This window comes from Condylura cristata, unplaced genomic scaffold (genome assembly GCF_000260355.1).
Source record: "Condylura cristata isolate star-nosed mole 26May11 unplaced genomic scaffold, ConCri1.0 scaffold00031, whole genome shotgun sequence".
In the NCBI taxonomy this organism is placed as follows: Eukaryota; Metazoa; Chordata; class Mammalia; order Eulipotyphla; family Talpidae; genus Condylura; species Condylura cristata.
In genome coordinates, this window is record NW_004567132.1 from 14,537,563 (window position 1) to 14,550,770 (window position 13,208).

The window sequence follows — 13,208 nt, forward strand, 5'->3', positions numbered from 1 at the left end:
TTCTGAGAAGAGAAGGTCAATGCACCACAATCCCATGTTCCACACCAACCTCCCCAGCACCACCCAAGCCACAGCGCTCACCTGTTCCTCTACAGAAGTCACCGAGGCCAAGTGGGCTCCCTGGGACACACAGAACTGTTCAGCCTCATGCCAAGACTTCTTGATATGAGAAAAATAATACAGGTTCCCCTCGTAGATATTCCAGCCTTTCAGGATCAGCTCAAGAAGTTGATCTGTAGCAAAAGTCAGAGAGGAGAGAGAAGCAGGGTGGCTGTGCATGGTGTGCATGACCCAGAGCTGGCTTTCTTGACCTCCCCAGAGAGTGACCACTGAGCCTCACAGCCTTGTGCTGTCTGATGCCCAGTAGAAGCATGGAGCTCTCTTTAAAAATGTCTTATAGCCAGGCTGAGTCCCAAACCAAAATAGAAAAAATAAGAGAAAGAAGAGTCAGGTGGTCCATCTCAGACATCAGTATTTTTAATGCTCCTGGGTGATTCCACACTTTATCGATCTTTATGCCCTTGGCACAGAATTGGGCCTCAATGAAATTTTGTAAGACTAAGACCTAAACACAGGGTACTTAACTAAAATGCATTGCATGTTAACTCTGATCCTTGTCCCCTCGTGGCAGATGAAAACAGTGAAGCCCAGCGCATCTGACTGAAGTCACATACCTGAGCTAACGGGAAGTCACATCTGGGCTAACGGGAAGCCAGAATAAAGTTACCTGGGCCCGCTAGCACACACCATCCTTATGACACACCAAGCCACAGATATTTGTCTCCCAAATATTCATTTGTCTGGCTAGACGATAAATGGCTTCGCAGCAGACATCCTGTGGCCCTGCCCGCCACCACTCCAGAGACACAGGAGCCTAACTGGAAGGATCACACCCTCCTTCCCAAAGGGAGACCAGAGGCTGAAAGGACTGGAGACTCTGACCTCCCAGCCCAAGTCCTCCCTCTTACTTACTTTGTGTCTTCTGTAGCTGCTCCTGGGAAGCAGTGGAGGCAAGGAAAGTCTCCAGGTGACCCTGTGTCTCCTGGATTTTCCTTGTTAGAGTTTCAGTGCTCTGGGAATTTGAACTACTCATGTCTTTCAGCTCTGTTTTCAGTGCATGGATCTGAGCATCTGTCTGGTCTAGACGGTTTTTTGCCACTTCAGCCTGGGTAGTGACTGTTTCCAAATCTCTCTGTAATAAGCGACTCTTATTACAAGCCCTTTCCAAATGACCTCTTAATAATTGGATCTCAGTGCTAGTGTTTTCAGAACTGCTTCTTAGGAAACTCTGGATTTGGAAATTTAAAGCATTTGCCTCTTCCACATCTCCCTTTAGTTTCTGGATCTCAATATTGGCCCCTTCCAGGGAACTCCTTAGCATCTGGGTCTGGATTCTCAAGGTATTGGCATCCTTTAGAAGGTTTTTTGCCATCTGGACATCAGCACTGGTGTCTTCCAGATGACCACTGAGCATCTGAACCTGAGAACTGACATTGTCCACTCTGCCCATCAACATCTGGATCTCCATGCTCCAGGTGTTGGGATTCTCCACATGGCACTTAAACATCTGCAATTCTGGAGGGAGGAAATGGAGAGAGCAGCCAAATTACACAGGGGAGCTTCACTGTATAAGCCAACCAGAGTGTTCTAAGATTCCCAAAGGAAATGTCACCAGCACAGGCCTGAGTTCTCTGCAAGTAGCTTGCCATTCCCTCAGCCAGTCAGACCCTGGAAAAGGGTCACCAGAGAGTGTGGGTCAGAAAAAAAAAAAAGGAAGGCCCCACATGAACTATCCCACATAAACTCATAAACTCAGCTATCCCTCATGAACTCAGAGTTAGGAGGATCCAAATCTTGCCTACTGTAAACTAGCTACCACCACGGGTCACGCTGGTAATACTGGGGTTATTTCACCATTGTAATTGAACTTGAGCAAAACTGATTGTTTACAAATTTCACTGAAATCTTTATGATGGGTCATTGTGAGGAAAAAAAATAACTATGAATAAGACCTGTGTTTGATCCATAAAAGAAAAAATTCAATAAATTAGACTTTATCAAAAGTTAAATCTTTGAAGAGTATAAAAGGACAAACCACAGACCAAGAGGAAATATTTACAAATCACATGACTGATAAAGGACAAAAAGATCCCTTTTCCATAAAATTCTGGAAGTAGCCAAGTAATCTAGATTGCAGACAATAGGTCAGTGGTTGTTTCCAGAGGAAAGGAAGGAAAAATTACCATGGGCACAAGTAAACATTGGGTAGGATGATGACTGCATGCTTTATCTTGATTGCAGTGATGATTTCATGACTACATATGTGAAAAGGTAGCAAATAGTACATTTTATTATGTGTCAATTATATTCTACAACCTTGTTTTTCAAAAAACATCCTGGCTTTCTGTGAGGAGAGTGGAAGCCATGCAGGGTCCTAGGGCCTCCTAGAGCCTGGACTTGGAATGCCCCAGCTCCCTGCCACCTCCCACCTCCCACGCAGTGGCTACTTACTGCAGGGGTCCACAGGTAACTTCCCTGTAGTGTTGTCTCCTGTAAACTTTTGGAAGGAGGCATCTTCTGTTGCAGGCCTTGGGCTCTGTAAAACTGACACCCCATTCCAGTATCAGCTTTTAGTCTAGGGGAAGGCTGTCCCACTCCCCTTTAGGGTTCCAGAAGGAGGGAAATGGCACCAGGCACCCCTCAGAGGTTCCCTCATGGGCCTTGACTCTTGGGAGGCTCCCCTGGGACAGTGCTCTCTGTAGCATCCCAGGAAAGCGCTGATTTGGGCCTGGGGTTGAAGGTGCAGAGACCCTTTCAGGGATAAAACATGTGTATCTGAGTCCCTTTGGGGCCTTCATGCAGGAAGAAGGGGAGAAAGGGTTCAGGTCACCTCGGAACTTACCCACAGCAAAGAGAACCACAAGAGAGAAGGCAAGGATCACAGTAATGAATGCCAGGGCAGCCAGAACAATCCTTCGCATCTTGGGGGTTGAGGGAGCCACAGCCTCAGAGTCCATCCCTATGGGGGAGAAGCCAGTGTCCAAGAGGGTGTGTTGTGCCAGCTGGATGCCTCTGTCTCTCAGGCTGTCCCCTAGCCTGTCTGATTGGAGTGCAAACACCTGCCACACTTTCCAACAAGGGAAATGAAGCACTTTGAAATCTTCACCAAAGCTAATTAAGAGTCTGGAGTTGACCCAAAGGCTAAGAGAAGACCACCCTCTGTTCCAGAGGCGCTCAGACATAAAATCTGTGGGGAAGGGGGGGCCACAAAGTTGCAGTTTAAGTGAAAGGAAAAAGAACAGGAGGCAAGACAGAGCAAAGCAGGACCCTCAGAGCAAGTGACAGCTCTTTGGGGAAGCTGTCTTCTCCACACACTGGCAAGGTCCTTCCTGAGGCTGCGGTGAGAACAGGGGCTGTGCCTGAGGACAGACAGCTGTGGTTCAGGATGAAGTATGTACCGAGGGATCCACTCAACATGGAGACACCAGCCTCAGCGCCTGAGTCCTCGGGGGACACAGGAGACACAGAACCAGGTTCCTCTGAATCCAGAGTTCATCCTTTTTCTCTTGCCAGCTTGCCATCCCCAAGATAAAAGGTGTAGGGAGATTCCGTTCAGAGAATAAGGGACTTGGTGATGAACTTGAGCTCTGGCCTGCCGAGGCAGGATAAGTGGCCAGAGAAAGGGGACTTGAAGAAGGACTGGGGTCCAAGTTGTCTCACCTTGGGGATGCAGGGAGACCCTCTGGTGGTCTCTGCAGAAGTGGACGTTGTCACCATTCATCTCAGCTTCTCTGGTCCCCCAATGCTGCCCTTTGCCACGTCTCCCGAAGGGCCTCCAGGGGTAGGAAGTGAAGTGACAAACCCCAGCCTTGTCTCTCCGGAATGGTTCCTGATGACCCAAGCTCTGCCTCCTTCCCCTGCTGACTCCACCGAAACACCAAAGGGCCCCTCCCCCCGGGCTCCCAGGCACCAGTCTGCTGGCATGGTCCTCTCTCTACTCCCAACACCACCTGCCCCCCATCTTGCCAGCAGGCCCACCTTCCCAATCTCCACACACCAGGGTCGCCCCCAAACACCAGCTGTCTCCTCCAAGTCACAAACACATTTTTCCCTGGTCACCTAGGTGGAATCAGGGGTTCCGTCTCAGTTTTGCAAGGAAAAAATGTCCTTGTGACCATAGTTGACCCTGCAGGTAAGATGCAGGTAAGGAGAGTGAGGGGTTGAGGGGGGTGGGGAAGGTGATGGTGGAGGGGGTGGGGATAACCCGAGTCAGCATAACCGGGTCGCTGTTACAACCTGGTGGATGGCTTACCCCATCCGTGTTGGTTTTTCCTATCTTGGTAGTGTTCCTAAGGCTGTCTCCAAAATCCTGGAACCAGCCTGCCTTGGGCCCCGAGCACTAGCCAAGACTGCAACCCAGGTGCAGTGGAGAAGCCAGGTAGAAGCACCTCCCACAACAGCCCAGGCTCCAGCCACAGATGGCCACCGTTAGCGCCGCCAGCCACGAGCCTGGCCACGGCAGGTCTGCAGAGTGAGGGTGGGTAGTCACCTATATGGGTCTTGATGGCGGGGCATGAGGCATCACACACGTGCTTATGGTGGTGCAAACCCCCATCTGTGGCCTTTACCTTCTGTCTGTCGAAAGCTGACCTGGGAGAAAAGACACAGGAGGACTGCAAAGGTCCCTGTTTCTGGAATAGTCAGCAGCTCTGCCTGAGCCCCCCTCAGTACCTGCAAGCCACATGGGAAAGGGGTTCCTGGAGGTACCTCCCCAGGTGTGCATGGGAAGTGCAGGGAGCAGGCCAGCCCAGTCAGGGGCTGTTCCCACCTCGTGTCTGAGAAGCTGAGGATGCCTTAAGCACAGGACTTTGGAGATTCCTGGACCAGCAGAAGAGTGGGGTCCTGGCCAGAAGAGGGGCATATTCCTGCTACCTGGTGCGCTGAGAGCTGATTGGCCTCTCTTCCCAGAACCCACTGCCCTCCCCTCTCAGAGCTCCAGCTCTTCTTTAGCCCCTGAGAACACCAGCTGCCCAAACAAAAACACCAGGAGGTTGCTACTTCTTTGCCAAAAGGTTTTTATATATTCTGTGGTCAGAAAAAAATCAAGTGGACACTGTATGCATTTCTTCCAGAGCCACTCATTGACTGGAAGCTCTGGCCTGCAGGTTCTTCCTGCCCTACTGAAGGGTACGGGCTGTGCCCCAGAGCGCCTTGAGCTAGCTTCCAAGGGCAGATGCCCCACAAGTGTGTTGTCACCTGTATTGTCCTCTCACAACACCGCATGGTCAAACTGTCTTCCAAGGAGCGTTGCTCCAACAGTCTGGAGGGGAGGGAGAGGCCCACAGCCTCCCAGCAGGGGCGCTGAGCATCTGAGAGCTGACATCCTCCCTTCCTTAAGCCTCTCGCCTGGGTTTTGTCCCGAGAACCAGTCCTCCCCTCTCGCCCTGTATGCCTGGTAGGGGAGAAGCCCGTACCCAAGCCCCAGCCCTAGGACTGACCTTTTGGCTTGACATAACCCACCCCCGGACCACCACTCTGTTTCAGGGACATGTGACCCAATGTTGGCCTTTCTCTGGGACTGTTGGGAAAAGGAAGCTTGTTCCTCTCCAGTTGCAGAGCTGCGAGTCTGCAGGCTTGGATCACCACCGGGGAGAGTCCACTGAGCAGCAATGCCAGGCCAGAGGCCATCAGAGTCAGGGCCGGAGAGAGGTGGCTTTGCTGCACGATGATGCAGGGTTTGAACCCAGACATACAGTGCGTCCCAGCTTCACACCCAACCAAATCCAACAACAGCAACAACAGACCTTCACATCACAAGCTTCAATACAAGCCCCCAACTCACCCAGCTTTAATTCAATTAGTTCTCCGACTGTTCTCTCTGCTTCTTCTTGTCTTGTCCCCCTCAAACCCATCTTACTGCAAACATAATGACATTTTCAAAGAACAACTAGGTTTACACACATGCATCACCTAACTCTCTTAGCTGAGAAGAACCAATAACATCCCAACAGCAGAAGCCACATATGACCCCCGGATCCTGATTCCTAATACAATTGTCCAACAGAGGAAACCAGGCCTCTCTGATTGGTTGGAGCAGGAAATATATAAGGTGAATCTGGGCCATCTTGTAGTACCTGAAAGTAAACAGAAGCTTAACAAAGGACACAAGGGTCAACCAACTGAAAGAGTTCCCACTGGCCAGAGCTGGAACAACTTGTGCAAGAAAATAAAGCAGCATTGGGTTATGACCCAAAGCATAAAACCCACGAAGCCATTAATGTGGGCTGTACAAGTGGCTGCCCACTCTGAGTGTTCGTGTCTTTCTCCCTCCCCATTTATGTGTTGAAATCCCAACCCCTAACGTGATGGTGTTAGAGGGCCTACCTTTGGGAGGTGATTAGGTCTTGCAGGGGGACCTGATGGGAGTAGAGCGCTTATAAAAGACCCTGGTGGCCCTCCCTGGTGGTGCAATGGGTTAAATCAAGGCACTGCAAGCTAGCCAAAGCCACTTCAGTGGGAGTTCCATCCCTGCCCCGGAGGTGACACACATGGCCCAGCAGACCTCTCCTGGCCCGCCCGCTGCTCCCCTCAGCAGTGTACTTCGACGATCTGCCTGTTCTGCTCCCCGCTCTGTCTCTGGTGAAGCCTCTCTGCCCCGCACCTCTGGCCTGTACCCCAGTTCTGTATGCATAAATAAATAAATCTTTAGAGAGGAAAAAAAGAGAGACCCAGGCAAGAGAACCTCACTTGCCCCTTCCACCATGTGACACTACAACAAAGAGTGTGAGGCCTGTGAGCAGGTCCTTACCCAACCAAGATAATACCCTTATCTTAGACTTCCAGCTTCCATAACTCTGAGAAATAAATTTCTGTTGCTTATTAGCTACTCTGCCTGTGATATTTTGTTACAGCAGTCCAAACAGTCTAAGACAATGGGCTCCCTCTAAAGAATACAAAGCCTGGCCAACACTACCTCAGACTAGAGATCAAAGTCAGTGGCAGTGAGGAAGAGACACAATGATCGGACACACCCACTTCCTCTCTGAGGTCATCCCCCAACAGGTATTACCCAGCCTGATGAAAAACATCAGACAAACCCATTTTGTAGGGACAGCCTACAAAATGCCTGACCAGCATGTCTCAAAACCCGCAAGGTCATCAAAAACAAGGAAAGTCTGAGAAACCGTCACAGCCAAGAGGAACCCAGGAAACATAACAAAATGGAATAGGGGACCCTGGATAAAACTCCAGAACACAAAGAGGAGATTAAATTAAGGGGAAACTAAGGCAATCTGAAGTATAGACTTTAGTTAGTAATAACGTGTCCAAAGTGGTTTGTCATAATGTGTCAATATTGTCAATTATTTATGAGAAATGGAAGATGTTCATAAGATCTTAATAATATGTTAAGATCCGGGTGTTGCCTCAGATCCACGGTCCCATTCACCTTGCAGAGGCAGTGTGAACGTCTAAACCCCCTCCATCCTCCCCTCCCATTTTAACCCAAGGTCTCCATCGCATTCCAGCTGCCTGGATGTGGCTGGCGAGAGCCCAGCCCAAGCAGACAGGCTGCAGGGTGTCTGACAGGATTTTAAAGCAGGAAAGACTGAGGTGCAAAGTCACTCTGAAGCATGGTGGGAAGAAGGGTGTTTCCTTGAACTTGACAAGAATGGGGCTGCATCTGCAATCCTGGGGGCCTGGCCCATCACAGTTCTGATGGGACATAGGGCCTTTTACAGATGAAATGTAACTTTGAGTCACAAGAGGCATCATTCCATGACTGAAGCGAGGACAGCTTTATATTCACACAGTGCTCGTTGTTGTCGGAATTGTTGGGCTCACCCGGAGCCCAGTACCTAATGAGGGGGAGAAACAGAAAAACTTCTTTCCAAAGAGAAAAGGGTGACTTTCACCCCAGTTGTGGACCTAGGCATAGTGCACTAGGCATAGTGCTCCTGCTGGGACGTTGCAAGCTTTCCCCTCCCCTCCATGCCCCCGGGCCTGAGGAAAGGGGGACCTGTGAGCCATCATCCTCTAAGCCAGCAGTCCCCCCCAGGTTAGCATCAAACCCACCCACCACTCTCAAGGCCCTAGACAAACCCACACTGCAAACACCTAGACTTAGAATAGGGCCCTGCTGAAGCAAGGCCAAGCAGCCAAACCTTGGTGCCGCCACTGTGCAGACAGGACTTGGTCCTGACCCCATGGCCAATTAGTGGCAAAGGCGAGCCAGGTCTTTAGTCAGGGCTCTAATCTGTCATCATGGGGAGCCATCATTCCATCCCTCCCTCCTTCCCTTCCTGGCCCAGAAAAGCCAGACTGGGAAGAGGGCTCTGGAGACTTACCTCATACTCTGGGCGCTGTTGAATGGAGTGTTATCCACCCAGGTCCAGGCCCCTGTACTTCCTGCTTTAGTCAGGCCAATCCAGTAGAAAACTCCCCCTGCTCTCTTGTACAGAAACTCCTGTGGGGAAGGAATAGAGGCACTGCTGTTTCTCATGGCAGCCCCTAAACCCAGACCATCCAGCCCCACCTGTCCCCTCTCAAGCCTCTTCCTATAGCTAGCCTCTGAGCCCAGAGTCATCTTCCAGATTCTGACTTGCAACTAACACTCAGCTGTCAGCCCCTCTTCTCTCATGAACCTATGCTGCTAAACCACCTCCTGATGAAAGGGGCTTGTTCAATAAACATGCTGCCTCACTAAGGAGACTTCTTGGGCTTTGCAGTTAGTTATTCACAAATACTTGTGTTTTCTGAGCACTTGAAAAGAGCATCCCTCCCACCCTTTTTTGAACTTGGGAGTACTGTATAATTTACTTCAGCCAGAAGCTTTAAAAGCCACCACACAATTTTCCATGTTCCCTTTCCAACCTCCATGATGCTGGAGGTCTACATTGACATGAAGTCTCCTCCAGCCTAGGTCCCCCCAAAACCACAATGTGCGGAGCCTGCCACCAGCTCTTGCTGGACATGCAGTGTGAGAAGCAAACTTCACAGTCAGGCCACTGATATTTGGGGGTTTCTGTCCCTGTACATCGTCTTGTCCACGCTACCTGATACAGATACCAGTACCCCACCTTCCTAGACTCCAGGGACCAGCACTTACCTGCTCACTGTCTGAGGTCACTGAGGCCAGGTGTGAACTCTCGGACACACAGACCTGCTGGGCACTGTACCAGGTCTTCACAACACGAGAAAAGTAATATAAGTTCCCCTGGAAGTACATCCAGTCTTGAGAAACCATCTGCACAATGTCACCTAAGAACAGGGTGAAAGGTGTCACTGGCGTTCCTGTGGTCTCTGGGCGCTGGCTCAAGGGGTGCTGAACTGGGGCTCCAGAGACAAGAGCGAATGGGGCTGGTCTCTGGGGTCCTTGGGCCTTTGTTTTGGGGACTAGGGACCATTTCCCAGATCCTAACATCTGACTGAGATTGGTAGAAACTTGGGACTCGGGGGGGGGGGGGAGAGACATTACAGAGGCTAGATCAAGATTCAGCTCTCCCATAAGGGAGAAGCTATTCTCCATTGGCCATTACAGTGGCTGAGCCCCAGAACTCTAGGTGAAGAGCTTAGTGGAAATGACAGACAGATTCCTGATGTCTGGGCTCCTTGGTGGGGGAGCCCAGACTGGCCCTGATCCTTCTCTCCTGACACCCCTAAGTCCTCAATATAGCAAATCCTCTCCTTAAATTTCCATCCATGCCTGCCTTGCTCTCTCCCCTCTTCTCTCCACACACACCAGCCCAATGGGTATGGTACCTGAAAATGGCCAGGCCCCACAAACCACTAGTAATCTGGCTCCAGTCTTTTCTGAGCCACTTACCTTGCTGTTTGACCAACTTGGCAAAATTATCCAATCTCTTCTGGATTTCCTGGACTTTTGCATTCAAAGCAATGGCTTTGCCTAAATCTCTTTTTAAGTCTGGGATTTGGGCATTCAAATGATCCACTTCCTCCCAGCTGCTTCTTAATATCTGTATCTGCATATTGGCTTCCGACACACCCATTTCCAACCTCTGGATCTTGGAATGCAAGCGATCCAGGCTGGCATTAACCTGCCGCACTTGAACACCAGTCGCCTCCATGCTGCCTCTATTCCTCTTAATTTCAGAATCCAGAATGCTGATATTATCCACACGATCTTTCAGCAACTGGGCGTTGGTCTTTATATCTGCTATTGTGCTCATAAACCAGGGATCTGGATTTGAGAAAGTCAAGAGGTCAACCAAGAGCATCCGCCTAGACAGTGGGAGGGTGTGTCAGGGTGATAAAAGGAAGGACTGGATAAACTCAAGTATTCCAAGACCCCAACCCAAAGAACTCTCCCCTACTCTCCATACATGTGTAATGTATTCCTTCAACAAACATGATAAGCATCCTGAGTTCCTGCTATGTGCCAGGAACTCCAGGAGATGCAGGGAGTGATAAAACAGGCTTTCTGTTCCAGGACCTCACAGGTCCTTTTTCCTTAAAGGCAGGAATTAGAGGCCCTCCCTGGTGGCGCAGCGGGTTAAAGCGCAGCACTGAGAAGCTAAAGCCACTTCCACATGAGTTCGATTCCCGCCCGCTCCGGAGGTGACCACATGGCGTGGCAGACCTCTCCTGGCCCGCCCACTGCTCCCCTCAGCAGTGTACTTCGTAGATCTGCCTGTTCTGCTCCCTGCTCTGTCTCTGGTGAAGCCTCTCGCCGCCCCTGAGCCTCTGGCCTGTACCCCAGTTCTGAATGAACAAATAAATAAATCTTTAAAAAAAAAAAAAAGCAGGAATTAGAACACACTTCTAAAATTTCTTTTGAGTTTTGAGGGCACATTTGGCAAAAAGATGCCTGCAATTACCCCCTCGCCGCCCTCCCCTATCTTTCTGAGCCCACCACTGATCCCCAGTGCCCTCCTTTCAGAGACCCCTCCCTGGAGTGGTCCCCCCAGGACAGTGCAGCCTCCTGCGTCTGTCCACAAGCTCCTCAGGGCTACAGGAGGGACCAGGTGTGCAGACTTCTAATCTGGACGTGACTTCTCCAGAGTCCACGGAGAGAGAGAATTTTAAAGCCATTTCACCCCCTCTCATCCCACCCACTGTCACACCCCACTCAGGTCAGATCTACTTGGTGCCCTGGAGGAGACCAAAGATAAACCAAGAGTGCTCAAAGCAGACGAGGTTGCTTTGAAGGGAGTCTTGAAGGGAAAAGACTCCCTCCGCTGCCTGGAGACCTGGTGGAAGGAAGAAGGTTCAGCCAGCAGCCAGAGCTATGGGAGAGAAAGGGGGCACACTCAGCAGCAAGTAGAGAGGCTGTTTGACAGCAACAGGAGAATAAAGAGAGCGTGGCCAGGGGTGAGTCTCGGAGCTCTGAGGGTGGCTGGCCCGGTTCTTCAGACAGTCACCGGGGACAGAGGCTGCAGTGGACATTTAACTCACAGTGTGCCCACAGGCTCTGAATGGAAGGGCCACAAGCTGGGGGGGGAGGGGCAGGAGCGGGAGACAGAGGTGAAGAGGAGGTGAACACATCCTAGGGACAGAACAATGTCCCTGAGACAAGTCCCAATCAGGAAAATCTCCCAAGTACTGAGAAGAAAAGAGCAGTAGCCCATCTTATGAGAAGGGGGTTGGAGGGGTGAGGAGGAGAGGAGAGGGGTGAAGAGAGGATCTGGCTCTTGAGAAGCACTGGCCCAGGACGGGGAAACCTGAGCACTTACAGACAACAGCCAGCAGCAGCACAGCAGCGGCCAGCACCAGGGTCAGGAAGATGACTGCTGTGCGGACCACCGCAGGGCACTTCCTTAGAGCTAGAGGCGGGTCTGTCTTGGGAGGAGGCTCTGCAGAGAGAAGAGAACATTTGCTAGAGGACCAGCAAACAGAGGTTCTGGGCTCAGAGCCCTGAGCAAGCTCTGAGCGAGGTTAGCACTTGCCTTGGGGCCAGAGAGAGATGTTCTGTTTGTCTACAGTGAAGTGTGCATCAAGCACCTGGCCCCCCTCAGCCTTCATCCTGCTCCGTCACCTAGCAGCCCGGGGCTCCTGGTGATGCCTCCCCAGGGCTCTTTTATCTAGAGGAATCGGGAAGTGAGTCTTACAGGAGGTCAGCTCACCATCCAAGTTCCCCATTCCTGGCTTGGAAATCTTGCCTAGCCCAGGTCACAGCTTGATCGTCTGCTCAAAGGCCTGAGCTCGGAGGAGGAAACCACTTGTCTTCTGGGGTGAGGGGTGTTGCTAGATAGACTAGGCTATATCCTATTCTTTTGCCAGATTCCTCATCCATCACCTATCCATCCATTCATCTGGAAAATACATACTGAGTATCTTCTAGGTACCAGACATCATGCCGGAACTGGCCACAAAGATGAAAAACTCATAATCTGGGAGGAAATAAGACCTAAGCATAGCAGTAGAAGAGTATGCAGAGTTGCAAGCAAGAACAGAACATGGAATAAAGTTTTTCTTTTTTTTTTTAAGGTTTCAGGTCCAGGGATTAGCGTGTTCAAAAGTATGAGGTAATGAGATGGCGGCACTACCTGGCAAACTAGATTGCATTATGGTGTTGAGTGTAAAACATATGCCAAGCCCAGAGAGGGCATGAGGTCAGAGGCACCTGGGCCAGATCATGAAGCGTCTTCTGCATGGTTAAAGAGCTGGAACTCTGGCTCAGGGGTGACCAATGATGGATTGCAGGCACTGTACAGAGAGCACTCTGGGGGAGGTGAGGAGCATGGAGGGAAGCCTGGAAGCAGGGAGATGAGTAAGGAGACCACTGCAATAAAATACTTCTCTGCTATTAAGGTATTGTTGATGGTACCCTTCATAAAATGGGAAGATTCAAAATGCAAAGTAAGACCTGGGTTTCCTCCCGGCTTTCTGCTCTGGAGTTTCTCAGATACCATGGGGAGTCTCAGCTGCATCAGGCCAAGAACCTTGCATTCACATGGGGGAGGGAAGAAAAGCAGAGAGGACGTGGCTGGAGCTCAATGAGAGACTGCGTTTTCTCCTGGGAAGCTTCTCATGTCTTGGAGAAGTCTGCTAAATCTGGCATATAACAGATTCTGAACAAATATTTCTTGGAAGATAGGAAAAAGAGAGGCAGAGAAGAAAAGGAGGGAAAGAGACAATGAAGGAAGCTGGTCCAGGTAATCTGAAAGATGGATGGATGAGTGGATGGGTGGATGGCTGGATGGCTGGATGGGTGGGTAGCTGGGTGGGTGGATGGGTGGATGGGTGGATGG

At 50.7% G+C, this 13,208-nt stretch overlaps 2 protein-coding genes across 3 annotated transcripts in view; both read right to left on the reverse strand.

The window, feature by feature from the left end:
* CLEC4F (C-type lectin domain family 4, member F) overlaps nt 1-3,781 on the reverse strand; it is a 5,236-nt gene extending 1,455 nt beyond the window's left edge. The window contains exons 1-5 of the mRNA XM_012731463.1: nt 3,721-3,781; nt 2,903-3,019; nt 2,512-2,604; nt 973-1,575; nt 82-233 (exon numbers count right to left, since the gene is read on the reverse strand). Of these exons, the coding sequence (XP_012586917.1) occupies nt 82-233; nt 973-1,575; nt 2,512-2,604; nt 2,903-3,019; nt 3,721-3,781 (1,026 nt within the window). The remainder of the gene's footprint in view (nt 1-81; nt 234-972; nt 1,576-2,511; nt 2,605-2,902; nt 3,020-3,720) is intronic.
* A 3,809-nt stretch (nt 3,782-7,590) lies between these two features.
* Nucleotides 7,591-13,208, reverse strand: part of CD207 (CD207 molecule, langerin) — a 16,515-nt gene continuing 10,897 nt past the window's right edge. Inside the window, exons 1-6 of one of the 2 annotated variants that reach the window (XM_004691354.2) lie at nt 11,904-11,979; nt 11,691-11,810; nt 9,824-10,198; nt 9,107-9,258; nt 8,346-8,464; nt 7,591-7,856 (exon numbers count right to left, since the gene is read on the reverse strand). In XM_004691354.2, coding sequence (XP_004691411.1) covers nt 7,706-7,856; nt 8,346-8,464; nt 9,107-9,258; nt 9,824-10,198; nt 11,691-11,810; nt 11,904-11,979 — 993 coding nt within the window. In that variant the 3' untranslated portion in view covers nt 7,591-7,705. Of the gene's footprint in view, nt 7,857-8,345; nt 8,465-9,106; nt 9,259-9,823; nt 10,199-11,690; nt 11,811-11,903; nt 11,980-13,208 lie in introns of those variants that run through there. The other variant, XM_012731485.1, reaches the window with a different exon arrangement.